At 34.5% G+C, this 27,491-nt stretch overlaps 3 protein-coding genes across 4 annotated transcripts; all 3 read right to left on the bottom strand.

Annotated features, from left to right (window-relative positions):
• Positions 1 to 11,095: 11,095 nt before the first annotated feature.
• On the bottom strand, positions 11,096 to 12,244 carry LOC132272745 (transcription termination factor MTERF6, chloroplastic/mitochondrial-like). The gene has a single exon (XM_059773838.1). The coding sequence runs from the start codon at positions 12,242 to 12,244 to the stop codon at positions 11,096 to 11,098; it is 1,149 nt and encodes a 382-aa protein (XP_059629821.1).
• A 1,762-nt stretch (positions 12,245 to 14,006) lies between these two features.
• Positions 14,007 to 15,888, bottom strand: LOC132273325 (uncharacterized). The gene has a single exon (XM_059774304.1). The coding sequence runs from the start codon at positions 15,787 to 15,789 to the stop codon at positions 14,641 to 14,643; it is 1,149 nt and encodes a 382-aa protein (XP_059630287.1). The 5' UTR covers positions 15,790 to 15,888; the 3' UTR covers positions 14,007 to 14,640.
• An 808-nt stretch (positions 15,889 to 16,696) lies between these two features.
• On the bottom strand, positions 16,697 to 20,030 carry LOC132274185 (uncharacterized). 2 transcript variants are annotated; one of them, XR_009470354.1, is made up of 2 exons: positions 18,606 to 20,030; positions 16,697 to 17,375 (listed from the first exon to the last, which is right to left on the bottom strand). XR_009470354.1 is itself a non-coding variant. In XM_059775390.1 (1 exon), the coding sequence occupies exon 1, from the start codon at positions 19,862 to 19,864 to the stop codon at positions 18,710 to 18,712; it is 1,155 nt and encodes a 384-aa protein (XP_059631373.1). In that variant the 5' UTR covers positions 19,865 to 20,030; the 3' UTR covers positions 18,428 to 18,709. The 2 variants fall into 2 exon arrangements, 1 of the variants encoding a protein (XP_059631373.1); XM_059775390.1 differs by lacking the exon at positions 16,697 to 17,375 and having other exon boundaries at positions 18,428 to 20,030.
• Positions 20,031 to 27,491: the final 7,461 nt, after the last annotated feature.

Below are 27,491 nucleotides of genomic sequence, written 5' to 3'. Positions count from 1 at the left end.
TTTATGGAAAGAAGCCATAAATAGTGAAATTGAATCCATCATGCAAAATCATCTTTGGGAGCTGGTGAATTTTCCTCCTGGTACTAAACCTTTAGGGTATAAGTGAATTTTCAAGAGGAAGATGAAGCCTGATGGTTCAATTGATAAATATAAAGCCTGGCTTGTTGCTAAGGGATACAAACAAAAGGAAGGCTCGGATTATTTTGATACATATTCACCAGTCACGAAAATAACATCCATTAGATTGTTACTAGCTATTGCGGCATTGCAAAATTTAGAAATACATCAAATGGATGTTAAGACTGCATTCTTGAATAGTGAATTAAAGGAGGAAATCTATATGGAACAACCTGAAGGTTTTATAGTTTCAGGAAAAGAAAAGAAGGTGTGCAAACTTGTAAAATCCTTATATGGATTGAAACAAACACCTAAACCATGGCATGAAAAATTTAAGAAAGTGATGTTGTCAAATGGCTTTAAAATTAATGAGTGTGATAAATGTGTTTATATGAAAAACACTCAAAATGGATATGTCATTGTGTGCCTATATGTAGATGATATGTTAATAATGAGTAGTAATGATGTTATAATCAAAACTACTAAAAAGATGTTGACCAAAAATTTCGATATGAAAGATTTAGGTATAGCTGATGTCATACTAGAAATCAAGATTTCTATAACATCAGATGGTCTAGTATTATCTCAATCTCACTATATTGAGAAAATATTAGAAAAGTTCAATAAGGAAGATAGTAGTCTTGTAAAGACTGCTGTTGATGTAAATCTTCATTTATCGAAAAATACTGGTCCTAGCATATCACAACTTGAGTATTCTAGCATTATAGGAATCTTAATGTATTTGATGAATTGCACACGACCAGACATTGCATTAATAAATTGAGTAGATATACAAGTAATCCAGGAAAGAACCATTGGACTATAATAATCAGGGTTCTAAGGTATTTAAGATATACTATAAGTTATGGATTACATTATTCTAGATATCCAGCAGTACTTGAAGGATACAGTGATGCTAATTTGATATCAGATACAAAGGATTCTAAATCCACAAGTGGCTATATCTTTACTATTGGAGGATGTGCCATATCTTGGAAATCTTCAAAATAAACTTGTATTGCCAGATCCTTTATGGAATATGAATTTATTGCTTTGGATGATGGTGAAAAAGCTGAGTGGCTTCGTAATTTCTTAGAAGATATTCTAAATTGGCCTAAACCTATGCCCGCTATATGTATACATTACGATAGTCAATCAGCAATTGGAAGGGTACAAAGTAATATATATAATGGTAAGTCTTGACATATGCGTCGATGACATAATACCATTAGATAATTGCTCTCAAGTGGGATAATCTCAATAGATTATATCAGGTCAAAAGATAATTTAGCGGATCCGTTTACAAAAGGTTTAACAAGAGAGCAGGTGTATAGTTCATCGAGGGGAATGGGATTAAAGCCGAAAGATAACGAGTCATCTTAATGGAAACCCAATCTAGTTGACTAAAGATCCCATGATCTAGGTTCAAAGGGACAACAAAAATTCTGAATGGCTCATCAGAAGTACTGGGAAGATTTAATTTTCTACTTATTTTTATGATGAGATAGTGCTACCTACAGCGATAAGTAGGATAACCTACACTTTTAATGACTCTTATACCTTGAAAATTCAAGTGGGGTATAGTAGAATACTCTTAATAAGAAGTCACCTATATGAGTGTGAAGTGGGGTTGCTTCCATGAGAACTTCTAAAGCTAAGTTTTCTAGAGCGCTTATGAAATACCAGGAGTTGTTCAAGACTATATGAACACAACTGTGAAAACCAACTTTGTGTGGGAAGGAACTGTGTGTTTATTATTGTCTTGATTTACTTCAACGGTTGAACAGTTCAAGACATCATGTTCACTGGTTAGCCAGTAAATCCGATAGTAATACACTAGGAAAAGTTCAAGGCCAAAAGCTACCTATCCCGGTGCAGTAACTTTCCAATAGTACTCTCTCTAGTGTCTGTATTTTCTTCATTTGCATTTTACACAAATTTCAATTCATATAGGGGATTGTTGGAAATGGGGGTGTTAAAAATATAAACTTTGGATGAGATTTGGAATACATTCCGCTAAGATTTTTTTGTGGATCTCTAGACGAGCGAGTTTCTCTCCATAAGGAGATGAACGTGGTATATTTATTTTCTTAAATCCGTTTCCGGGTGAATGAGAAATTAGCTCCAAAGTGTGGTGTTTTGATAAGCCTAAATAGGTATGCAAAATGTGGGAAGTGTTTGTCCCACATGGAAAAAAAATGTTGAAACCAATTGAAATTTAAATAAGCCAAATTTGGGATTTGGGCTTGGGCCTAATTGTAAAGTTCGATTATTCTTTTTACTAAATGGAATTTTGGATTGGGCCTTTATTTTTAGGCTGGGCTTATTTAAATGGGTGATTGGTTTTTGAATTTAAATTAAAAGTTAGTTTCTTATTATTTTTTATTTTATTTTTTTCCCAAAGGGTTGCATCTGTTTTCCGAAGAGTTACATCTGTTTCTAAAAGGTTGCAACTGGTGCTGAACCAACATGACCCATGGTTGCACCCATACCCGACAAGGCACTTTGCTTCCTATAAATACCCTTGTTTGGGGTCATTTGCTAACACACCAATTCAGAAAATCATTCTTCTTTTTCTGAATTATCTTCTTCCTTCTTTTTTCTTCTATAATTGTTTATGGGTTCGAGCTCTAGTCATGGGTTCGAACCTTAGTCAGTGAGTTCAAGTTCGACTTCTAGTCAAAGAGTACTGCACTGAGTCGGTTCGCCTATTCCTTTGGTTTGCAGTGCTACTACCGATGGAAGACAAGTCGTTGTATCATGGGAGATAGACACCATTGAGTCTATTAGCACCATAGTGGGGTGAATATCTCTTAAAGATATATAATCAAATTCTAGCATCGACTTTTAATCAGGTTCCTTTATTTATAGTTTTTTTTATTATTATTTTATATTTTATTATATTAAACTATAAATTATAAGTAATTATATATATAGATTATTATTTTATAATAATTATATATATATATATATATATATATATATCTTATATTTTTACATAATATTTAAATAAATAGTACTATAGTATATGGTATACTTAGACCATATTTTGGACAACATTATCTTGCCTATTATACCTTATAATCGTATGAATGAGATCAGCTACCACCACATGGGTAATATTATCTTAACACTAGAATCAACCAACTTTCATCAGTTATGGGTCATTTCTACAGAGTTCGATTATGAGGATATCACGATCAAAGATAGCTAGTGAACAGAGCTGAAAAAGACACTATAATGCAGAATCATAGACGCCCCACGAGCTACAAATGACCTGGGAATTGAGATAAATCCAACTACACTAATTATTCTATTGACTAATTATTAGGATTAGAATTAAAATAAACAAAACAAGAGATTTTTTTCTTTTTCTTAAACCACACTAAGAAACAACAAACCGAATAAAAGACATAACAACAACTAATTTGATATTCAACACGTCAACGGCATCAACTCCTCTTTTTGTTAAGTAAAAATGTAAGATGCACACACACACTTTTAATTTCTCTTGCCAGAACTGGCATCAACAAATCAACTTAGGTAGTTCACCAAACTACTGCTTCTTATTCACCTCAATAGAATGGTGTTGCTGAACGTAAAAACCGTACCTTAAAAGAAATGATGAATGCTGATAAGTTCTGGTTTAACCCAAAATTTGTGGGGGGGAAGCTTTGTTTTCTGCTAATTATGTTCTCAACAAAATATCTCAAAAGAAAACAAATGTAACATCTTATGAATTATGGAAAGGTCAAAAACCTTCCTATAAATTCTTAAAAGTATGGGGGTGTCTAGCTAAGGTTGCGGTTCCTGCTCCTAAGAAAGTTAAGATATGACCAAAAATCTTTGATACTATTTTCATAGGCTATGCATAGAATAGTAGTGCAAATCGTTTCCTTGTGCATAAATCAGACAATTCTGACATCTATGTCAATACAATTATTGAGTCAAGGAATGCTTGTTTCTTCGAGGATATATTTTCTTATAAAAATCCTCTTAAAAGAAATCTTGATATTGTTAATAGCAATATACAAGAGAATATAGACCAATAGTCTATAGATAATAAAAATAAGGAAGAACCTAGACGTAGCAAAAGAGCTAGAACGTCTAAGTCATTTGGTCCTCATTTTCTGACATATATATTTTGAAAATGAGCCACAAAACTATAAGGAAGCTATGTCTTCTCCTGAAGCTCCTTTATGGAAAGAAGCCATAAATAGTGAAATTGAATCTATCATGCAAAATCATACTTGGGAGTTGGTAGATCTTCCTCCTGGTACTAAACCTTTAGGGTATAAGTGGATTTTCAAAAGGAAGAAGAAGTCTGATGGTTCAATAGATAAATATAAAGTTAGGCTTATTGCTAAGGGATACAGGCAAGAAGAAGGCTTGAGTTATTTTGATACATATTCACTAGTCACAAGAATAACATCCATTAGATTATTACTGGCTATTGTGGCATTGCAAAATTTAGAAATACATCAAATGAATGTTAAGACTGCATTCTTGAATGGTGAATTAGAGGAGGAAATCCATATGGAATAACATGAAGGTTTTATTGTTATAGGAAAAGAAAAGAAGGTGTGCAAACTTGTAAAATCCTTATATGGATTAAAACAAACACTTAAACAATGGCATGAAAAATTTGACAAAGTGATGTTGTCAAATGGTTTTATAATTAATGAGTGTGATAAATGTGTTTATGTGAAAAACACTAAAAATGGATATGTCATTGTGTACCTATATGAGGATGATATGCTAATAATGGATAGTAATGATATTATAATCAAAACTATTAAAAAGATGTTGACCAAAAATTTCGATATGAAAGATTTAAGTATAGCTGATGTCATACTAAGAATCAATATTTCTAGAACATTAGATTGTCTAGTATTATCTTAATCTCACTATATTGAGAAAATATTAGAAAAGTTTAATAAAGAAGATAGCAGTCTTGTAAATATTCCTGTTGATGTAAATCTTCATTTATCAAAAAATACTGACTCTAACATATCACAATTTGAGTATTCTCGCATTATAGGAAGCTTAATGTATTTGATGAATTGCACACGACCAGACATAGCATACTCAGTTAATAAATTGAGTAAATATACAAGTAATCCAGGAAACCATTGGACTGCAATAATCAGGGTTCCAAGATATTTAAGATATACCATAAGTTATGGATTACATTATTCTAGATATCCAGCAGTACTTGAAGGATATAGTGATGCTAATTAGATATTAGATACGAATGGTTCTAAATCCACCAGTGGTTATGTCTTTACTATTGGAGGAAGTGCCATATCTTGGAAATCTTCAAAATAGACTTGTATTACCAGAACCACTATGGAATATATTGCTTTAGATAAAGCTGGTGAAGAAATTGAATGGCTTCGTAATTTCTTAAAAGATATTCTAAATTGGCCTAACTTGTGCCCACTATATATATACATTGCGATAGTCAATCAGCAATTGGAAGGGCACAAAGTAACATGCATAACGGTAAGTCTCGACATATACGTCGATGACATAATACCATTAGACAATTGGTCTCAAGTGGGATAATCTCAATAGATTATATCAAGTTTAAAGATAATTTCGCGGATCCGTTTACAAAAGGTTTGACAAGGAAGCAAATGTATAGTTCATCGAGGGGAATGGGATTAAACCTGAAAGCTAACGAGTCATCTTAATGGAAACCTAACTTAGTTAACTAGAGATCCTAAGATCTAGGTTCAAAGGGACAATAGAAATTCTGAATGGCTCACCGAAAGCACTGGGAAGATTTAATCTTCAACCCATTACTATGATGAGACAGTGTTACCTACAGCGATGAGAAGGATAAGGCATGCTTTTAATGACTATTATACCTTGAAAAATTCAAGTGGGGTATAATATGATACTTTTAATAAGAAGTCACCTTTATGAGTGTGAAATGGGGCCGCTTCTATTATAACTTCTAAGGCTAAGTATTCTAGAGCACTCATGAAATACCAAGAGTTGTTCAGGGCCATATGAACACAACTATGAGAACCGACTTTGTGTGGGAAGGAACTATGTATTTGCTATTGTCTTGGTTTACATCAACGGCTCAACAGTTGAAGATATCATGTTCACTAGTTAGCCAGTAAATCCGATAGTAATACACTAGAGAAGGTTCAAGGCCAAAAGTTATCTATCCCGATGCAGTTACTTTCCAATAGTACTGTTTCTAGTGTCTGTATCTTCTTCATTTGCAATTTACGTAAATTTCCATTCATGTGGGGGATTGTTGAAAAATGGGGGCATTAAAAACATAAACTTTGGATTAGATTTTGAATATATTTCGATAAGAATTTTTTGCAAATATATAGACGAGCGCGTTCCTCTCCGCAAGGATATGAATATGATATATTTACTTCCTCAAATCCGTTTCCGGTTGAATGAGAAATTAGATCCAAAGTAAGGTGTTTGATAATCCTAAATGGGTTTGCAAAATGTGGGAAGTGTTTATCCCATATTCAGAAAATATTAAAACCAAAAGGCACCATGAAGCCTATATAAACCCCCCCCCCCCCCCCCCCCCCGGTTCATTTCAAAGTACTCCAATTCAGAATCATTTTCTCTAATTCTGAATTCTCTCCTTCCTCTCTCTTCTTCTATAAGTGTTTGTGGGTATGTCTTTGGGTTTGAGCCTTAGTCAGTCACTCCGAGTCGAAGTTTAGTCAGTCATTCCGAGTTCGAGTCAGATAGTACTACACCGAGTCGGTTCGCCTATTCCTTTGGTTTGCAGTACTACTACCAAAAGAAGTAAAAGTTGTTGTATCCTAGGAAATAGATGTTACTGAATCCGTTAGCACCATAGCGAGACGAATCTGTTTTAAAGACATAAAATCAAATTTTAGCCTCAACTTATTTTCAGGTTCTTTTATTTTGTTTTATTTTATATAACTATATTTTACAAGATAATATATATATATATATATATATATATATATATATATAGATTATTATTTTATAATAATAATTATATATATACACCCATTATATTTATGCATAATATTTAAATAGTAACACTATAGTGTATGGTATACTTAGATCATATATTGGACTACATAGATTTTATAAGCTTTGCAAGAAGGACCCATGTTCTATGATAAACTAACTTCTAAACCCACATGCCTTCTTCCAGCTTTGGTCTGGTGATGCCATGTGTCACATGATTCAGCCCATGCTCTGTCAATTGTGCATCTTCCAGATTCTGATGTGCGGATTTGTTCTTCATCTACCAAGTGTCCCATAACTTATGGTTTGTGAAATCATTTACCCATGACCTTGTAACTTGCAAACCCACTTCTCAAGCTTCTCTTTCTAATTTGCATGTGACATGTGGTACAACATAATTCATTTTCAGCACATTTCTTAGCCCACTTTCCTATATTATAGAAACTAATTATTCATTTGAAAGTTTCGTCATCTATCATGTGTTAATCATATCTTGATTTATTATTAACAATTTCTCTCAACCCACTCCCATTATTTTAGGGCCTGATATGTGTCCACTTGTATGCTGGACAAGTGTCCCATGAATCCAAGCCACCAATTACCTGGTAGTTTTACTGTCAGCCACATGTCCACTAACCCACCTCCTCTTTTTATAGCAACATGGTTATTCATATATGTAAGATAATGGTTATGCTTACTCACCTCCTTAATTGTATGTACTAATTCAACCCATTATGTTAATCATTAGCCTTGAATTTAGGACTTGTTTAGCTCACTTTATTACTGGTTAGAGTGAATTATATGACCAGTTAGTACTATACAATCCTACCGCATATGAACTTTTGTATTATTTCAAGTGTCAGTTGAAATATTACACACTTATCATCTGCTGCCCCACACAAGTGTTGAGTTTTCAATTACCTTCATTAAATGCCATGTGTCACCGTATTATTGAACCATAATTTGGCCCACTTGTTTCCCTTTCATTTGTCCACATGGATGCCGAAGTTACTATCACTTAGGCTGCCATATTTGTTCTTCAACAATAAATAAAAAGATTTACAAAAATAATCTTCAGCCGAAAACTAAAGAAGATGAGGCTTCTCCAAATTGTAGCCGAAAACTGACTCTACATTAATCTTCAACTGTGAAGTTTTACTTGGAAGTTTGTGAGAGCATCAAATACATTATTGTTTTTTTTTTTTTTGACTAAATTATCCTTGAAAGGTCACATGCTATTAATTAAGTTTTAAAACGGGTTACTATTCAATTTTTATTTTTATTTTTTTTACTTTAGTCGCTTTAAAACAACTTTATTTAAGTTTGCTCATCAAAATCTAATTTTTTTGAAAAAAAAAATTTGGAGGTGGGTTTCAAACATTCCATGGCTGTAGGTTTCAATTTACGAGTAAGTATTTTTTGAATTTACTCTCAATTCATTTCACGAAAAGGAGAAAGAGAGGGCACGAGAGTTCTGTTTGATCATGTTCCATTCTAAATTTTTATTTATGCCTTCCAAAACCCTCTTCATCGTTTTCATAATTTTCCAACTCTAGTTTCCCCTCTTCCGCTGTTTTCCCCTTTTATCAGTAGCCAGAAATTCTTCTGTACATGGCACATCTCAACTGCATGTGCTCTCAGTTTTTTTGTTAAACTAATTATATATATATATAAAAACAATCACACAACAATCATATGATTCTATATATATATATAGAATCATATGATTGTTGTCTGATTGTTTTTAACACTTTAAATCACTTAGTATATACTAACAAAATAATCATAAACCATTTTGTATCAACCTAAAGTAAGAAACTTGAAGAATATATAAAGAATTAATTAAACTATTAATGTTCTATTTAGGGAAAAAAAAAGTAAAATATTGTTCTAAAATAGAACTTCACAATAATTGAATTTATTGTGCGTTCTAGTGGGACTTAATGATGCCAATTCTTTTCAATCTTTTGTTAGAATAAATAGACTATTGCATACCATCATCGTGAATTGATTGCGTTGGATGGTTTTAAGATCATAACTAACTTTTTGAATAGAAAATAATGGATTGAGCCATTTGCTCACGTTTTCCTTCCTATATTCGTATTTTTTATTTTTGCTTTTCTTAGGATTGTTTGTCATTATGGTTTTTTTCAATCTGATGGCAAGGAGAAATACACTTCTTTGCAGCTTGCATTGCCTCCTTCAATGAAAATGAATGAGCATACTTGTAGCTGGAAAGAAATGTGAGAATATTCATATTAATAAAGAGCTTAGGAAAACATCTCAGATTACAAATTTATCAAAAACTTATTATCCGCTTTATTGGAATGGTATTTAAAATTTGTAATGTAAAAAGTGTGTTCGGCCGCTTAGAATTGAAGATTTAAAATTAGAATTGAGAGAATTTGAGAAAAACAATTAAGAAAATTAAACCAAAAATTTGTTAAATTCTACCAATTCAAATTTCAACACTCGAATTCCAAATATACCCTAAATATATTAACAATTCTCCCAATGCAATGGTCAATATGAAAAATTCATAATAGTCGTCACCGAAGGGTTTTCTTCATAGTCTTGCTCATGTTCTGATTACTCGTTTGGCATGTCTGATACATCATATAGTCCATTGGCATGTCTGATACATCATATAGTCCCCGGGCATATTTAGTGGGGATAAAATCAATTAGTTTAGGGTGGTTTTTTTTTTTTTTTTTTTTTTTTTTTTTTTTTTTTTTTCTTCTTCGATAATAAAATGTATTAAGTAACATGAGAAACACTAGAGGAGAAAGAACCAATATCATGGGATTTAGCAAATTGATTCAAAATCATGAGTTAACAATGGGCTATATGATGCAAGTTATCCCTTTTGTCCATCTTTTTCATCATTGCCCAAAGACAAAGACATCTGTGGTTAAGAAGGATTGCAGAACAAAGATCACAACAATAGAGAAAGAGTTTCACTATAATTGAAATAACCAATGGGCAGTGGCCTAACAGTATCGGCCACTTGCCTCCCAAAGGGAGAGTAGGGGTTCAAGTTTCATAAGAGACATGTACGTGTGAAAAACAAAAACAAAAAAAAAAAAAAAAAACTACTACAAATGGAATAACCTAATGGGCTACATATGCCCCCATCAGATATGCTGAAGGACAATTAAGAAGTAGCAAGTGAATCTAAGTCAAAATTCACATTGCAAGAAACAGCTGCAGAGTGCAGACGACTTCATTCGGGATACTGTTACAAGATCAAATCATGTTTATATTAGCAGATCCGTACATGCATGACTATAGTAAGTACCAATGTACATGATAAACAAAAGTTATAATAGCATACAATTATGCACAACTATAAATTATATGTGAAGAATAAGATCACGGCTATATAATCATGAGACTGCTTTTTGCACTAAACCCTTATTTAAATTGTGTTCTTACACTACACTATAAAAATAAAATAAAATAAAAAATTGTCAATATAGGAGGAAACATTATATTTTAAGTCCCAATAATACTAGATACACATCAAATATCACTTATATAAATTTGCATAACTTGGACCAAAATTTAAGGTACTGGATTCAAACCCCATTTTAAAAATCAAAATTCAACACTCTTACAACATTAATTTAATAGTTGCATGAAGACAAAACAACCCTTTCAATATTCCACAAACACCACAAGGAGGGAGAGAGTCGACAGAGCATAAAAAAAACTAGTTGCAAAGTTCACGGGCAAACATAACCCGGAGGTTCTGCTGCTGCAGATTGGCTACCACATTCAACACCGAGTTCACCAGTATAGCCCCCATTGCCAAAGACGCAAAATATTACACCATATGAAAATTGAAAATTTGAAAAAAAAAAAAAAAAAAAAAAATGTGGATATCTAGCGCAAAATAGTAGCTACTTACCTGCCATGCTATTCTGCCAATTCATTTGCTTTTTGGGAAAAAGATTTAGTCTCAGCTTGAATCACAAAGGATGTCTTGATGTTAAGCAGATATTTCTGCTGTCAATGAGGCCTTGTTAACCACGAATAATTCGCCAACTTCATCTGAATAAGGCAGTACATATCTCTCAAAGAACTTCTTATTACTGATGATAAATTGAGTCGTCAAACTAGGCTTTTTCAGAAGCAAATTCCTCCTTTCCAAAGCCTCCATAACTCTTAGCCGTGGCTTAAGCCTACTCTCAACACTGTAAACTAAAAACTCTGGGTGATTAACAACAACTGAGATATCATATTTGCCTGTGCTAAGGAAAAGCTGTGTTATAGCCTTAATTTTCCTCTCGGACACAGCAAACACCTGAGGCTGTCTCCTAAAAACTGACAAAATGTCATCTTCCGAAAGCCCCAGACTCTTAAAGAGCTCCAATTTTAGCTCCCAATTCTCTATTTTCATCGAACTAACAACCCGAACCGCTTCAAGAAACATCTTAGACTTCCTGTCAAAGCCCTTATCATCAACCCTCTTGACATATTCTCTAATACGCGTTGGTTTATACAAGAAAAGTCTTGGGAAATTATAGACACATCGAGTTATTTGCGACGAACTAATACCACAACTCTTCATAAATTCAATATTGGGTATCATAGTTTTCGTCAAATCATTCCTCAAAAACCCCCCATATCTCTTTAAAACCCTAGACACATCATCCATATTCGAACCCAAAACACTCTTCAATGCTAAAATCGACGGGCCAAGCTGATTATCAACGCTACAAAGCAGAATCTGTGGGTTAGACGAAACAATTTTCACAACATCGGTAGAAGAAAAACCCAAGTCCTGAAAAAACTTGAATTTGGGTTTGATGGTGCGCTCAAGATTTGCAGAGAGAACTTTAGGCATGCGTTTGATGACAAGCTCGAGATGGGAATCCGAAAAACCACTTTCCTTGAGAAATGAAAGAATCGAATCGGTGTCTTCAGGCCTTTTCACATACGTCACGACGGAGGAGACTTTCGAAGCAGTTTCAGGAGAAAATTTGTGTCTGTCAAGCAAGTAATCGGCCACCGGAATGGGGGGTTTTGGAGACGAAGAGAAGAAGAGGAGAGAGAGAAGAGGGATTCGAGTTTTGTTGAGGTGTGAAGAGTTGTTGAGAGAGAGAGAGATGAGACTTTTGCAGATATATATAGTCATTTCTTGAAGAAACCCACTGATGTATTATATATAATATGCTTTCAATCAAAGCAAAGAGTGTAGAGATGAGTACTTGCCTGTAAAGTGTGGAGCTTCATGGATTTGCAATGATTCGATTTTCTCTCTGGTTCTGTGAGAGTGTTTGAAGGATGAATAGTTTTGCCCTAAACCTGGCTGGAGATCTGTATGATGTTAGGGTTCTTCAGCTTTGCAACTAGGGGTTTAAGGCCTTGGTCTGAAAATGTCTGATTTAGTGAAGGTCGGGCCACCTGGCCCAAATATTAGGTGGGCTGGTCTTATGTTTTGAGTTTTGTTCCCCATTAGTCTTTTTCATTATTTGCCCACAATAAGGTTTGCTTCACAAGTCTCACGTCATTTTATTTTACGTAATTTTTATTATTTTCATTGACCATTTGTTATGGATGATGTTGTGTATTATTACTCAAAATAAAGAAAAACGTGATATTAGAATTTGTTTGGTAATCATTTATGTTTAATCTTTACTGTTTATTTAAACAAATTCGTAGGATAAATTTGTTTGGTAAAATTTATTTTGTTTATAAATTTTGTAAACACTATAGCTAAGGCATAATTTTATAAACACCAAAATGACGTTTATGCGTTTGTGTTTAGGAAATCACTGTAGTGGAATGCTGGAGGACTGCACGACAACTGTAAAAATAATTCACTGTAGCAAAACGAAAGCCACACAATCTCTGAACCTGTTCATCTCTTTCCCTAAAACCAATCTTCTCCATTGCCCTCATTCGCTAACAGGAAGAACCTGCTCATCATTTTTCTCTCACCACAGATAATTTTCACTCATCTTCATCACTTTTAACGAAGTGTCTAATTTTGTTCTTTTAGCTTGATGATATTTAATGATAGTTGAAAAAATTAAATAAGTTCGCTAAAATAGGGAAAAGAAGGCTAATTTATATCCTACAGCTACAATTAACAATGAATATAGTATTTTCAATTCACCGTATTTGTCTGAAGAAATGTCACTATTTTGGATCGAGTCATTTTCTTAACAAATTATTAAATAGTCCAATGGCATAAGTTACTTGGTCCTCCAATTCAATCAAAAAAATTTTTTAGGTTTAAGCTTGCGTGACTTCATTAATGAAAATGAATGATCATACTTGAAAGAAATGTGGGATTGTTTATATAATAAATAACAAAGAAAATCATTTGAAACTTGTCAAAACTAACGGATTTTATGAATGGATTTACCTTGATGCTTGTTGTCTTGTTTTCAGAAAACATATTGAAGAAAATTTTACTGCAAAACAATGTAGAGTTAGTTTAAACAGAATAACAAAACAGAGGATGAGGATGCTTGAAGAAGCAGTTTCTCAACCTCTCAAGAACTATCACACTTCCCCTAATTTTGTGTTTCACTCCAATCAATATCTGTAAAAGTAAATTTCATATTTGGTGCTCGCAAACATACCATAAAAGTAAATTTCATATCAAATATTGAAATTCAATTTGCACACCTTTGTTTCTGAAATTAGGTCTGTTCAACTTGAAATTCAATTTCAATTGGTTTCTCATATCAAATATTACAGAGTTTGATTCTGTAACAACAATAGTACCTCAGAATCATCTGAATGAGATCAGCTACCTCAATGGTAAAACTATCAGCTATGGGTCATCTCTACAGAGTTTGATTCTGTGGACAATGAATGAGAAGTAAATAGAACGACCCCTTTTTTTCATGAACATTAAATGGTTTACATGTGCCGTGGGATAAATCCTCACAATCAACTCTTATTTTTGGTAGGTAAGAAACACAAACACACAGAAGTTGCCCTGAGAAGTTTCTAGAACCTTCTCTACTTTAGTGCTTAATCTCTTGTCAATCCAATCTCAAGAAGGTAACAGAGTTCCACAAAATAAACCTATCATCTAAGAAGTTCACAAAGACTGCAAATTTGTATAAAAAAAAAAAAATTGAAAAAAAAAAAAATGAAAAAGAAAAACCACATCAGATATGCTAAAGAAGGACAATTAAGAAGTACTCAGCTAATTTTCCCAATCTAATTTTGTAAATTTGGATCAGTTCATAATTTACATTTCTTTAAGTGCCATCAAATTTTTTAGCTCCATACACGCGAAATTAACCAACTTGGGGTTGCAATAAAACATGAATGTTTTTACTTTCAGTAGAATAAATTAATTTCATAACATAATGGTGGTAAAATAGATAGAATTAGAAAACAGAAACATCAACAAGGCAAGAAAAGGAACAGAAAACAAAATATGAATCTACTAAACGGGTCGTACATGCGATGCCGCCGAGTCATTGCTTTTAGGAAAAAAGATTCAGTCTCAGTCTGCCTCTAGGTGTTAAATCATGAAGTCACAAAGGATGTCATGATCTTAACTTCTTAAGCACATATTTCTGCTGTCAATGAGGCTTTGTTAACCACGAAAAATTCACCAATTTCATCTGAATAAGGGATTACATATTTCTCCAAAAACTTCTTATCACTCATCTGGAATATAGTCATCAAATTTGGCTTTTTAAGAAGCAAATTCCTCCTTTCCAAAACCTCCATAACTCTTAGCCGCGGTTTAAGCCTATATTCAACACTGAGAATAAGTAAATTTGGGTTCTTAACAACAAATGAGATGTCAAATTTGCCAGTGCTAAATAAAAGCTGTGTTATGGCCTTAAGTTTCCTCTTTGACACAGCAAATGCCATAGGCTGTCTCCTAAAAACTGACAAAATGTCATCTTCCGAAAACCCCAAACTCTTAAAGACCTCCAATTTCAACTCCCAATTCTCTCTAGTCATCGAACTAATAACCCGAATGGCATGAAGAAACATCTTACACTCCCTCTTAAAGCCCATCTCATCAACCCTCTTGACTATTTCTCTAATCCTCGTCGGTTTATGCAGGAAAAATCTTGGGTAGTTATAGACACATTGAGTTATTTGCGAAGAAGTAATACCACAACTCTTCAAAAATTCAATATTGGGTATCATAGTTTTCGCCAAATCAGTCGTCAAAAACCACCCAGATCTCTTTACAACCCGGGACACATCATCCATATTTGAACCCAAAACACTCTTCAATGCTAAAATCGACGGGCTAAGCTGATTATCAACGCTACCAGTTAGAATCCGTGGCTTAGACGAAACAATTTTCACAACATCGCTAGAAGAAAAACCCAAGTCCTGAAAAAACTTGAATTTGGGTTTGATGGTGCGCTCAAGATTTGCAGAGAGAACTTTAGGAACGTTTTTGATGACATGCTCGAGATGGGTATCCGAAAAACCACTTTCCTCGAGAAATGAAAGAATCGATTCGGTCTCTTCAGGCCTTTTCAGATACGTTACGACGGAAGAGACTTTCGAAGCAGTTTCAAGAGAAAATTTGTGTCTCTCAATCAAGTAATCAGCCACCGCAATGGGGTTTTTTGGAGAGGAAGAGAAGAAGACGATAGAGAAAAGGGAGATTGGGGTTTTGTTGAGATGTGAGGAGTTCTTGAGAGAGACAGAGATGAGACTTTTGCAGATATATATAGTCATTTCTTGAAGAAACACGATGTGTATTATATATAATATGATTTCAATCAAAGCAAAGAGTCCCTGCGAAGGACGAAGAATGTTGCCCTAAACCTGGTGGCTTGTTCGAGCTCTGTAAAGCAAAGAGCGTAGAGATGAGTACTTCAGCTTTACCAGTTACAAGTGGAGGTTTAAGGCTTTAGACCCAAATTGACACTGGGCCAAGCGTTAGGTGGGCTGGTCCTATGTTTGTGTGTGTGAATTTTGTTCCCAATTAGTCTTGTTCATTCTTTGCCCATAATAAATTAACATTTTTTTATTATTTTCATTGACTATTAATTATGGATAATGTTGTGTATTATTACTCAAAATAAAGAAAAATATGACATTAGGTAACCGTTTATGTTTATGTTTATGTTTAATGTTTATTTAAACAAATTTGAAAGATAAGCTTGTTTGTTAAAGATTGTTTTGTTTATAAATTTTCTAAACACTCATCAACGATCATTGTAGCAAAGGCACAATTTTATAAATTTTGGCGTTTATGAAAATCACTGTAGTGGACTGTTGGAGGACTACACGATAGCGGTAAAAATAATACACTGTAGCAAAATGAAAGCCACACAATCTCTCCTTCACAACCCTTGGTACCCTGCATATTTGCCGAGCTCCTCCACTAGCAAGAAGAACCTGTTCATCTCTTTCCCTAAAACCAATCTCCTCCATTGCCCTCATTCGCCTACAGGAAGAAGTAGCTCATCATTTTTCTTTCACCACAAATAATATTCACTCATTCTCGTCACTTTTAATGAAATGTCTAATTTTGTTCTTTTACGTTGATGATATTTAATGATAATTGAAAAAAGTAGATAAGTTAAACACCACAATGTGTGTGTGTATATATATATATATAGAGAGAGAAAGAGAGAGAGAGAGAGGAGGAGGAAAAGAAGGCTAATTTATATCCTATGGCTACAATTAATAGTGAATATACTATTTTCAGGAGCAGTTGAACACCACGGGGTGTGTGTGTGTGTGTGGAGAGAGAGAGAGAGAGAGAGATGAATGACTTTTTATGCATATAACAACAAATTTTGGGTTACAGGTGGGTGATTAGTGATTGCTGAATTTGCCTGTCAATTGAATTGTAGAGAGATTAACAGCTTTTGTTTCACATTTGTTAATCTTCATCATGGAACTGCTATTTTTGTCTGCTTGGTCCTTTTATGTGCTGAAGAAATGTCAATTTCAGTGACTATTTTGGGTTGAATTTAATGGTGTTTCGATTGCTAATTACTGGAACTGCTACATTCTATTCTGATTGGAAGGAGGGAAAAGCATGAAAAAGAAGGGGAATGTATGAATGTAGGTTTTAACCTTCGCGCAAGCGCGCGCACATATAAATTTTCTTCTAAAAAATTAGAGGAAGAAGATCTTTATAGAAGCCATATATCCATTTAAATTTGTTAAAAGCCATTTATCCATTTTGGTGCCAGATATAAAGAAGAAGATCTTTATAAAACACATTCTAGAAATGCTTGAACTGCTTGCCTCTGTCATTTCATCTGAACTGCTTGAATCAACTTCTCTTCTAGTGTCAAGTTTATTAGCTGCATGCATGAAAAATGTTGTAATGAGTTGGGGTTGCAATAAAACATGAATGCTTTTACTTTCGGTAGAGTAAATAAATTTCATATCGAAATAGTGATAAAATAGATAATATTAAAAAAAAAAAAAAAAAATTGAGCCACCACACTGTTCATATTGGCAACTCAATACTTGGTTGTATCATTTCTGAAAAGTAAAATTGCTATGCTTTAATAGTATGGGATTGAATGAATACAACAGCTAAAACGTTGCACAAGTTTGTTTGTGAAATTAGGTCTGTTCAACTTGAAATTCAATTTCAGCTACCACCACATCGGTAATACAATCTCAACACTAGAATCAACCAAATCTCATCAGCTATGGTTCATTTCTACAGAGTTCAATTCTGAGGATATCACGATCAAAGATGGCTAGTGAACAGAGCTGAAAAGGACACTATAATGCAGAATCATAGACGCCCCACGAGCTACAAATGACTTGGGAATGGCGATAAATCCAACTACACTAATTATTCTGTTGACTAATTATTGTGATGAGAAGTAAAATAAACAAAAAAACAGATTTTTTTTCTTTTCTTTTTCTTAAACCACACTAACAAACAACAAACCAAATAAAAGTCATAACAGCAACTAGATTTGATATTCAACACCTCACCAGCATCAACTCCTCTTTTTGGTAGGAAAGAATGTAAGATGCACACACACACTCTTTATTTCTCCAACCGGAACTGGCATCAACAAATCAACTCAGGTAGTTCATGAGAGTATCCTTAAAAGAGAAGTTAATTTCTCTTTAACTCTGAGAAGTTTCTAAAACCAGTCTCAAGGTAGTAACAGAGTCCCATAAACTAAACCAGAATCATCTCAGAAGTTCCTAAAGATGGGTAATTTGTAGGAAAGCAAATGAAAAATGAAGCCACGTCAGATATTGATAATCATAACAAGTGAAAAATGGTCCTTAAACAATGTCAAACAAGTAAAGAAGACATCAGGGAAAAAAATAAATAAAATCCTCTCACACACACACAGACTCCCTCAGAGAGAGAGAGAGAGAATTAATCCATGTTTTTCAAATCCTCAATTGAATATTTGAAACAAAAACAACTGTTAAATTAAGATTAACTGGAACATTAATCCATGTTTTCAGAGTAGTACACCATATGTATACAAGAGAAAAAAGAAAAAGAAAAAAGAACGAAGATGAATTTCTATTGCAAAAGAGTACCTACTTACCCGCCATGCAATGCCACCAAGTCATTTTCTTTTAGGGAAAAAAAAAATCAATCTCAGCCTGCCTCTAGGTATTCAACTGTGAAGTCACAAAGGTTGTCATAATCTTAAGCGCATATTTCTGCTGTCGATGAGGCCTTGTTAACCACGAATAATTCACCAACTTCATCTGAATAAGGGAGTACATATTTCTCAAAGAACTTCTTATCACTCCTCTGGAATACAGTCGTAAAACTTGGCTTTTTAAGAAGCAAATTCCTTTTTTCCAAAACCTCCATAACTCTTAGACGTGGTTTAAGCCTATTTTCAACACTGAGAAGAAGTAAATTTGGGTTCTTAACAAGAAATGAGATATCACATTTGCCCGTGCTAAGGAAAAACTGTGTTATTGCCTTAATTTTCCTCTCTGACACAGCAAACACCTGAGGTAATCTCCTAAAAACTGACAAAATATCATCTTCCGAAAACCCCATACTCTTGAAGAGCTCCAATTTCAACTCCCAATTCTCTTTAGTCATCGAACTAATAGTCCGAATCGCAGAAAGAAACATCTTAGACTTCCTGTCAAAACCCATCTCATCAACCCTCTTCACATATTCTCTAATTCTCGTCGGTTTACGCATGAAAAATGTTGGGTAAATATAGACATATCCAGCTATTTGCGATGAACTAATACTACAACTCTTCAAAAATTCAATATTGGGTATCATATTTTTCGCCAAATCATACCTTAATAACCACGCAGACCCAGATGCCTTTAAAGCCCTAGACACATCATGCATATTCGAACCCAAAACACTCTTCAATGCTAAAATCGACGGGCCAAGCCGATTACCGACTCTACGAATCAGAATCTGTGGGTTAGACGAAACAATTTTCACAACATCGGTAGAAGAAAAACCCAAGTCCTGAAAAAACTTGAATATGGGTTTGATGGTGCGCTCAAGATTTGCAGAGAGAACTTGAGGCATGCGTTTGATGACAAGCTCGAGATGGGAATCCGAAAAACCACTTTCCTGGAGAAATGAAAGAATCGAATCGGTCTCTTCAGGCCTTTTCAGATACGTCACGACGGAAGAGACTTTCGAAGCAGTTTCAGGAGAAAATTTGTGTCTGTCAAGCAAGTAATCGGCCACCGGACTGGGGGGTTTTGGAGACGAAGAGAAGAAGAGGAGAGAGAGAAGAGGGATTCGAGTTTTGTTGAGGTGTGAAGAGTTGTTGAGAGAGAGAGAGATGAGACTTTTGCAGATATATATAGCCATTTCTTGAAGAAACACAGTGATGTATTATATACTCCGTATATATTATGCTTTCAATCAAAGCAAAGAGTGTACAGATGAGTACTTGCCTGTAAAGTGGTGAGCTTCATAGACTTGCAGTGATTCGATTTTCTGTGTGTGTATAGTTCTCTGATAGTGTGTGAATGATGAAGAGTGTGCCCTGAACCTAGTTTGAATTCTGTTAGGTTTAAGGCCTTAAACCCAAATCCACATCTGATTGTGTGGAAGCCCCGGCCCATGAATTAGGTGGGCTGGTCCCAAGCCCTAAATTCCTAACTTGTGTATACGCTTGAATTTTGTTGCTTATTCAAGTCTTTCTCAAGTTTAAAAAAACAGTCTTTCTCAAAATTTGCTCTTATAATAAGGTTTGTTTCATATAAGTCTCACAGCATGTTATTTTACATAAATTTACCCTTCTTTTCATTGACTATTAATTTTGGAGGCATTGTATCCTAGTAGAATTTCCTTCCATAGGGACAAATGGATGTGTAAATTTTTTGCTAATGAAAAGTAAATAAAACATAATAATAATTACTAGATAATTGATAAATGCACCTTCTTCTTCTTCTTCTTCTCTTTTTTTTTTTTTATTTTTATTTTTTTTGAATTAAATGACACAAATGTCTCTTATTTAATTTTCATAAACTGAATTAAGGAAAATAATATCAACGCAAAAGTTCTTAAACCCCATTTAAAAGTTGCAATATAACCCCTGAGCTATTTTTTTTTTGAAGCATGTTACCCCCTTGGCAGTCCCCAAAGGCTACTTTTCGATAGGGCTGCAACTCAGGCGGGTTGGGCGGATTTGAAGTATAACTTGAATCTAACCCACCATATGAAATACTAAATCCAAGCCCAACCCTAATCATATCCTCAACTTTACTAATTCAACCCGAGTTCAACTCATTCTCTCACTTTTAAATTCGAGCTTGCAACATGGGTTTAGATTTCACTTTTAAGTCCTAAATTCCTAACTTGTGTATACGCTTGAATTTTGTTGCCTAAAGTCTTTCTCAAGTTGAAAAAACAAAAGTCTTCCTCAAAATTTGCTCTTATAATTAGGTTTGTTTCATATAAGTCTTACAGCATGTTATTTTACATAAATTAACCCTTATTTTCGTTGACTACTAATTTTGGAGGCATTGTATCCTAGTAGAATTTCATCCCATAGTGACAAATAGATGTGTAAATTTTTTGCTAATGAAAAAAAATAATAATAAAACATAATAATAATTACTAGGTAATTGATAAAAATACACCTCCTTCTTCTCCTTCTTCTATTTTTTTTTTTTTTTTTTGAATTAAATGATATAAATGTCTCTTATTTAATTTTCATGAACTGAATTAAGGGAAATAATATCAACGCAAAAGTTCTTAAACCCCATTTAAAAGTTGCAATATAACCCCTGAACTATTTTTTTTAAGCATGTCAAACCCCCATATATGAAAAAAGGAGCATGTTACCCCTTGGCAATCCCCTAAGGCTACATTTTGTTAGGGCTGCAATTCGGGTGAGTTGGGCGGATTTGAGATATAATTTGAGCCCAACTCACCATATAAAATATTAAATCTAAGCCCAACTTTAACCATACCCTCAACTTTAACTACTCAACCCAAGTCCAACACATCCTTCTACTTTTAAATTCGGACTTGCAACTCGAGCTTAGATTTCGGTTTAAAACTTGGGTTAATTCGGGTTACTCGTATGGTTAATCTTTATACCGAAAATTTAATATGATCTTGAATTAGTTTTAGATTAAATTACTCTTAAAACAAGAAGAAGTTTAAAGACTTTTTTGTAGATTTTTAATAAATTACAAACAAAATTTTGAAAAATTAATTTTCATAAATGTTAACATACAATAAGTTAAGATTTAACAAAAAAAAAAAAAAGTTGAAAAGAAAAAAAAGTTATCATAGTTTAAATATTACATATAATGTATTTAAAAATAAAAATATATATATAAATAATACTACAATTCGGGTTCGGGCTGCTAGCATTTTAACCAAAGCCCAACTCTAATTGTAAAAATAATTGTCCAAATTCGTAAAAAATCACTGGGTTTAGGTTGGATTCGAGTTACCCAACTCAAGTTACACACTTACTTTTCGATGGTTAGAGATACACAAGACTTGTTTTTTTTTATATATATAATGGCAAAAGTGCCCTTGCATATTACCGTTGCGTCCCCTTTCCATGTAAGAACCCATTTGGTACCCCAATTACACACAGCAACATTCGTACTCTGCCCAATCTCTCTCCCCAATAGGCAATTATATGTGTGTGTGTAAATTACGCTCACACCTGCTGATGTTTAAGTTGACCCATTTTTAAACAAAGATACTCCCAATGGTCTCCTTCCACATCAGATATACAGGGAATTGACATTATTGTCATTTGTTAGTTGGCCTATTTGAATCATGGAATTAACTTTTTTAACCTTAACATATTATTTTATTAGACCAAACTAGCCCTCTATGATCTTTGCTTCGTTCTTTATCAACCAAAATAATAATTATTGTGATAAACAAGCAAGGCCTTAGTAATTTGACATTATTAAAAGGGTTGAATTTAGTTTCTTTCTTCATTTTCATACGAAGTCATAACTAAAAATAATAATTATATATGCATTAAATTTTTTACTAAAAATTTTCTATTTACTCCTAACATTTTATAGGATTCCAACCTCATTAGCATTTTAGTGTCAAATAATATGATTTATTGTTCTAATTGGTAGTATGATAAATACAATGACATCATTGGAAAAGAGAAAGAACTTAATATATTAAAGAAGACATTAATTAGAAATAATTGGAGAATGGCATTTTAAGTATTAGTGATTGTGCAACTGTTGTTTATTAAAATTTAAAAATTTGTTGACAAAATGCCTATTCAAGGGTATATATATACAAATTCTACAATGCTTGAACTAGTTAAAACGATATTATTCAACTCACGCGCTATTTAACTAATATTAACATAAATATTATAACAAGCATACCTGCATCTATATCAATTTTATTATCACCCTTAAATTAGTTAGCACCATTCATTTTCCCTAAATATTAGGGCAATAATGGTCTTTTAGTTTATCTATTATTCTTTTATTAAAAACTCTAAAAATATGAGGGTAATTTAGAAATTTCACAAAAACTTTTATGTACAAAAACTGCCGTCATTGTTTAAAAATAAACTAATTTGTATAAAAATGAACTAACTTGTATAGTTTATCGGTTCTTTAGTTGGGTTTTAGTAAAAAGAACTTATTCGTTAATCTGACCCACACTTTTATTTTTCAGATTCGCGTCAGTTTCAGACATAGAATTGTTTGTGCAGATCAGAGACTGCTCTTCATCACTCTTCCGGATCTTTAATGTAGGACATTATTGCAGTTCTATTTATTTCTCAAACTTAGACAATTATTTGTCGTTTTCAGTTATGGTTTTATTTAGGGGTCCTTGTTTGGATTCCCGAGTTGTACTTCGGAGTTTTAAGATAATTATAATTTATCCTTTATTGAATTTAATTAGAGATTTTGGTTATTTAGTTTTCCTTTCAGATATTATATTATTTTATTTGTATTTCTTCTTGCATTATGTGCTTGTTTTAAAATATTAATTATTTTGATCTCTTCCGATTTTTTGGTGAGGACTTAATCAAGTCGTGTTCGAAAATTGGGGGTATCACAAAATCCACTTGAAGAGAGTTGGAAAGTAGATTCCCACAATTGAAACAAGAAAAATACATAAAATATGTGTTGGCACCAAAAACTGGCAGCCATCTCAACGATGACGTGGACCAATGAGAAATTGACAAGTGTTTATTATGTCTTAAGGGAAGTCGGCCAATAGAGAGACAAAAGGAGAAAATCTAGGCAAATATATTTCAGCTACTTTGTTGATAAGGTTGTTGCTAAATATATTTGTAGAGATTTGAATCAATTCAAATATGTCATCAATTCAAAAGAGAAGACTTAAGAGATTTAGTTACAATAAATAACTAAATCCCAATGAAGTAGGAATTTCAACAAGAAAGGAATAGCCGTATAAGTTCAAAAGTTACAAATGGCCATTAGGCCATTTAAGGGAATGAAACGGGCTGCTAAACTTAAGGAGGGGAGTTGCTAAAAATTAGCAACTTTTCAGCAACTTTCTAGCAACGTTTTAGCAATATCTCGGCAACTTACATGTGATTAAATCGAGGAAGGTTGTTTTTATATAGATTTCCTACTGAAACAAAACAAGAAAGGAAGCGGAATAACAATAGGATTTGACTGAGTTCAAATTGTGAAGAAAAAGAATCAAAGAAGGAGAGATTTTTTAGCAATAACTTAGGAAAATAAGTTGAGATAGAACTTCTATAAATAGAAGTATTGTATTCCTATTCCAATTTGTCCAGCACCACCACAAAACATGCATTTCAACTAAAAATGTTTTCAATTGACTCTACGTCATTTTTTCCTATCAATTTCTTTATTTCAATTTAATGGCAATTGATTAGATCATTGTCAACTATTTCAATTCAGCCATTTACTTTCTTTCAATTTCAATTATGCCAATTTTAATTACGCAATTTTAGTTAGGCTTTCAATTTAATGGCAATTGATTAAATTCTTGCCATTGAATCGTAGTGACAATTGATTAAATTCTTGTCATTACTTGGCTGATGGCAATTGATTAAATTCTTGCTATCACGTTTCAGTGGCGATCGATTAAATTCTTGCCATTGTGTTTGGCTGATGGCAATTGATTAAGTTCTCGCCATCACGTTCGGCCGGCGATCGATTAAGTTCTTGCCGCCTGTCTTCACTCGGCCATTCCATCCATTCAAACATTCATCAGCCGTTGCATTTCTTTAGACACTCTAAAAAGTCCTTGCTACAAACAAGGCATAAAAGAACCTTGCTGGGAGTTCTTACTAGTCTCTCTCCCACACAATCGCCTGAGAGTCAGCCATCGGAAAAAGGGATAGGCTAGTGTTCAATTACATATTTTGGGTATTTTGTACAAATACTCTGGCACGCCCGCGAAGAGTCCATCGACCGGCGTAGGGAACAAAAACCGCGCGAACACGTTTTGGCACGCCCGGTGGGACAACTACTAGAGTGTTATAAAAGAGGCAAATATGCCACGGCTCACAAAAAATTCTAAGGCCGTGGCTACTGATGAAGATTTGGAGGAAGGCGATCAGCCAGTACAGGCTGAGAACTCTGCAGCAGGTCCTACTGATGAGTTAGCCGTTCTTCAAGCACAGGTTAGCTCCTTGGTAGATGCAATGGGAAGGATGGGAGCACGCTACAACGACTTGCATGAAAATATGTCCCAACTCTCAGCCTTTATTTTGAACAAGCCGACTCAAGCTAGCAGCTCCAACAATCAGGAATCGGCTTCTCAGCCGAATCTATCACAAGCTGCTCGGCCAGAGAGGGCCATTGAAACATCACAGCCATGGCCGCCAGTAGTGACACTCCAACCAGGTACAACATCAAGTCAGCCGGTTCATACGCTACTCACCTGGGCAGAAAGCTATCCTCAGCTTACGTTGGCAGGTTCTAATCAGCCACCAGTAGTAGGTTCGCAGCCACAGGTAATTCTACCAAACCCTCCTCGGATGCCTTTGAACTCGGGGGGCAATCAGATCAGGTGGAGGCCACCGAACCCACTGTATACTCATGTGCCGCCACAGGTAGGGCTCGGGGGGCAGAATATGGCTAATCAGCCACATGATTGGCCGAATTGCTATCAACCAGCGTCTAATCAGCCGCCAGTTTTTAATCAGGTACCACCAATATTAAATCAGCCACCTCAAGTCATGTTAGATAGAAGACAATTAGCTGATTTACTCACAGAAGAATATAGCCTGGAACTTAGAGGTGCCGGCCGACCAATTTATAGAACTCCTTATCCAGAAGTGGTAGACCAAGTTGAGTTCCCTAGAGGATATAAAGTCCCTGACTTTGTAACCTTTAGTGGAGAGGGAAATCAATCGACCGTGGAACACATTGGCCGATTCACGGTTCAATGTGGAGAGGCCAGTGTTAGCCCGTGGTTGAAATTGAGACTTTTTCCTAACTCTTTGACAGGGGCAGCTTTTTCATGGTATATTCGTCTACCTCCTAACTCTGTTTTTAATTGGCCACAGATGGAGGAATTATTCCACAATCAGTTCTACCGTACGGAGACAGAACCTACTCTGGCCGATTTATCCAGGCTAAGTCAATTGCCTAGTGAATCGGTCGAGACATTTATTGCAAGATTCAGGAGAGCAAGATTAAGATGTCGTGTACCTCTTCCAGAACAGGAGTACATTCGTTTGGCTTTGAACGACCTTGATTTTGAACTTCGGAAGAGATTTGAAGGAGTTCCATTTCGTGACATGTATGACCTGGCCGAGAAAGCTACCAGGTATGAGTTGGTTCTCAAAGAGGAGAAAGAACGAAAAAATTCCTCTAAAGGTACGTACTATAGGGACCCCAACTATGAAGTTTATTCAACTGATGTGGTTGAAGAGGAAGATTTTGAAGCTAATTTAGCCGAAGTCATTCTAAAGAAACCTTATGTATGTGACGCTTTAACAAAACCAAATGTATCCACCAGTGGTACTCAGCCATCGACTTCATCGGCCAGGAAGGGTACGGCTGATATTGGTAAGGTTTATACGTTTGATCTGGCCAAAACAGAACAAATTTTTTATCATTTGTTGGCCGACAAACAAATCGTTTTGCCAAAAGGACATAATATACCATCGACCAATGATTTAAAAGGAAGAGAGTTCTGCAAATTTCATAATTCATGGAATCATACTACTAACAATTGTTATGTATTTAGAAATGTATTGCAGAAATCTATCGATGAAGGTGTATTGAAATTCCCTGAAAAGAAGCCAGATGTAATGGGGGTCGATGGCGATCTATTTCCTAATATTGTCAGTACCAATGTAATCAGCCTGGCAACTGAAAAAGCCGCTGATAATTGTAGACAGGAAAGATTACCAAAAGTTCTTGGTAGTTCATCGGCCAGTAATGATGAGCAGAAAGTTAAGGACTTGGAAATTCAGTTAAGAGAAGCTCAAATTGCCCTTATCAACCATGGTTGTTGTCCAAATTGCAAAGGCCGAAGGAATGACTCAGACAAGAAGGACTATTTCCAATCAACCAGAAAATGCAGTGTCCATGAAAGGTTAGGCCATCAGCCTAGACAGAATCACGAAGAAATCAATCGATCAATATTTAGAGAAAATGGGCCGAGGGCAGTGAGAATCATTCGGTCATCGGTGGCCGATAGAGTCCTGCCAGAACAACATTTTTATCCTAGTTTCAAAAGGAAACCAACAATTCAGTCAGAAATATGGGTTCAAAAAGGAGAAGAATCTAGCCGTGTAAGAACGGTTAGGCCTCCTTTGGTTGACCATGGCAGATGGACTCGAGTAAGTCACCCAAAGTTTCCTAAGTAGCCTCCTACACGTACCCAAAAAAGGAGGATGCAAAGGAAAAATGCAGAACTCAAAAGGAAAGAAGACAAGATCGACCATGATCAACTAGAAAGGAAAATTGAACCAGTGGTGGCTGAAGACATGGAGGTCGTTACATCCTTTGAGAATAAGACATGC

The sequence above is a fragment of the Cornus florida genome, unplaced genomic scaffold (genome assembly GCF_030987335.1).
Source record: "Cornus florida cultivar Cherokee Brave unplaced genomic scaffold, ASM3098733v1 CherokeeBrave_3.0.0_Hap2_Chr09, whole genome shotgun sequence".
Lineage (NCBI taxonomy): Eukaryota > Viridiplantae > Streptophyta > Magnoliopsida > Cornales > Cornaceae > Cornus > Cornus florida.
Note: the sequence above shows the minus strand (reverse complement) of the source record. Positions and strands in the feature narration are given on the sequence as shown.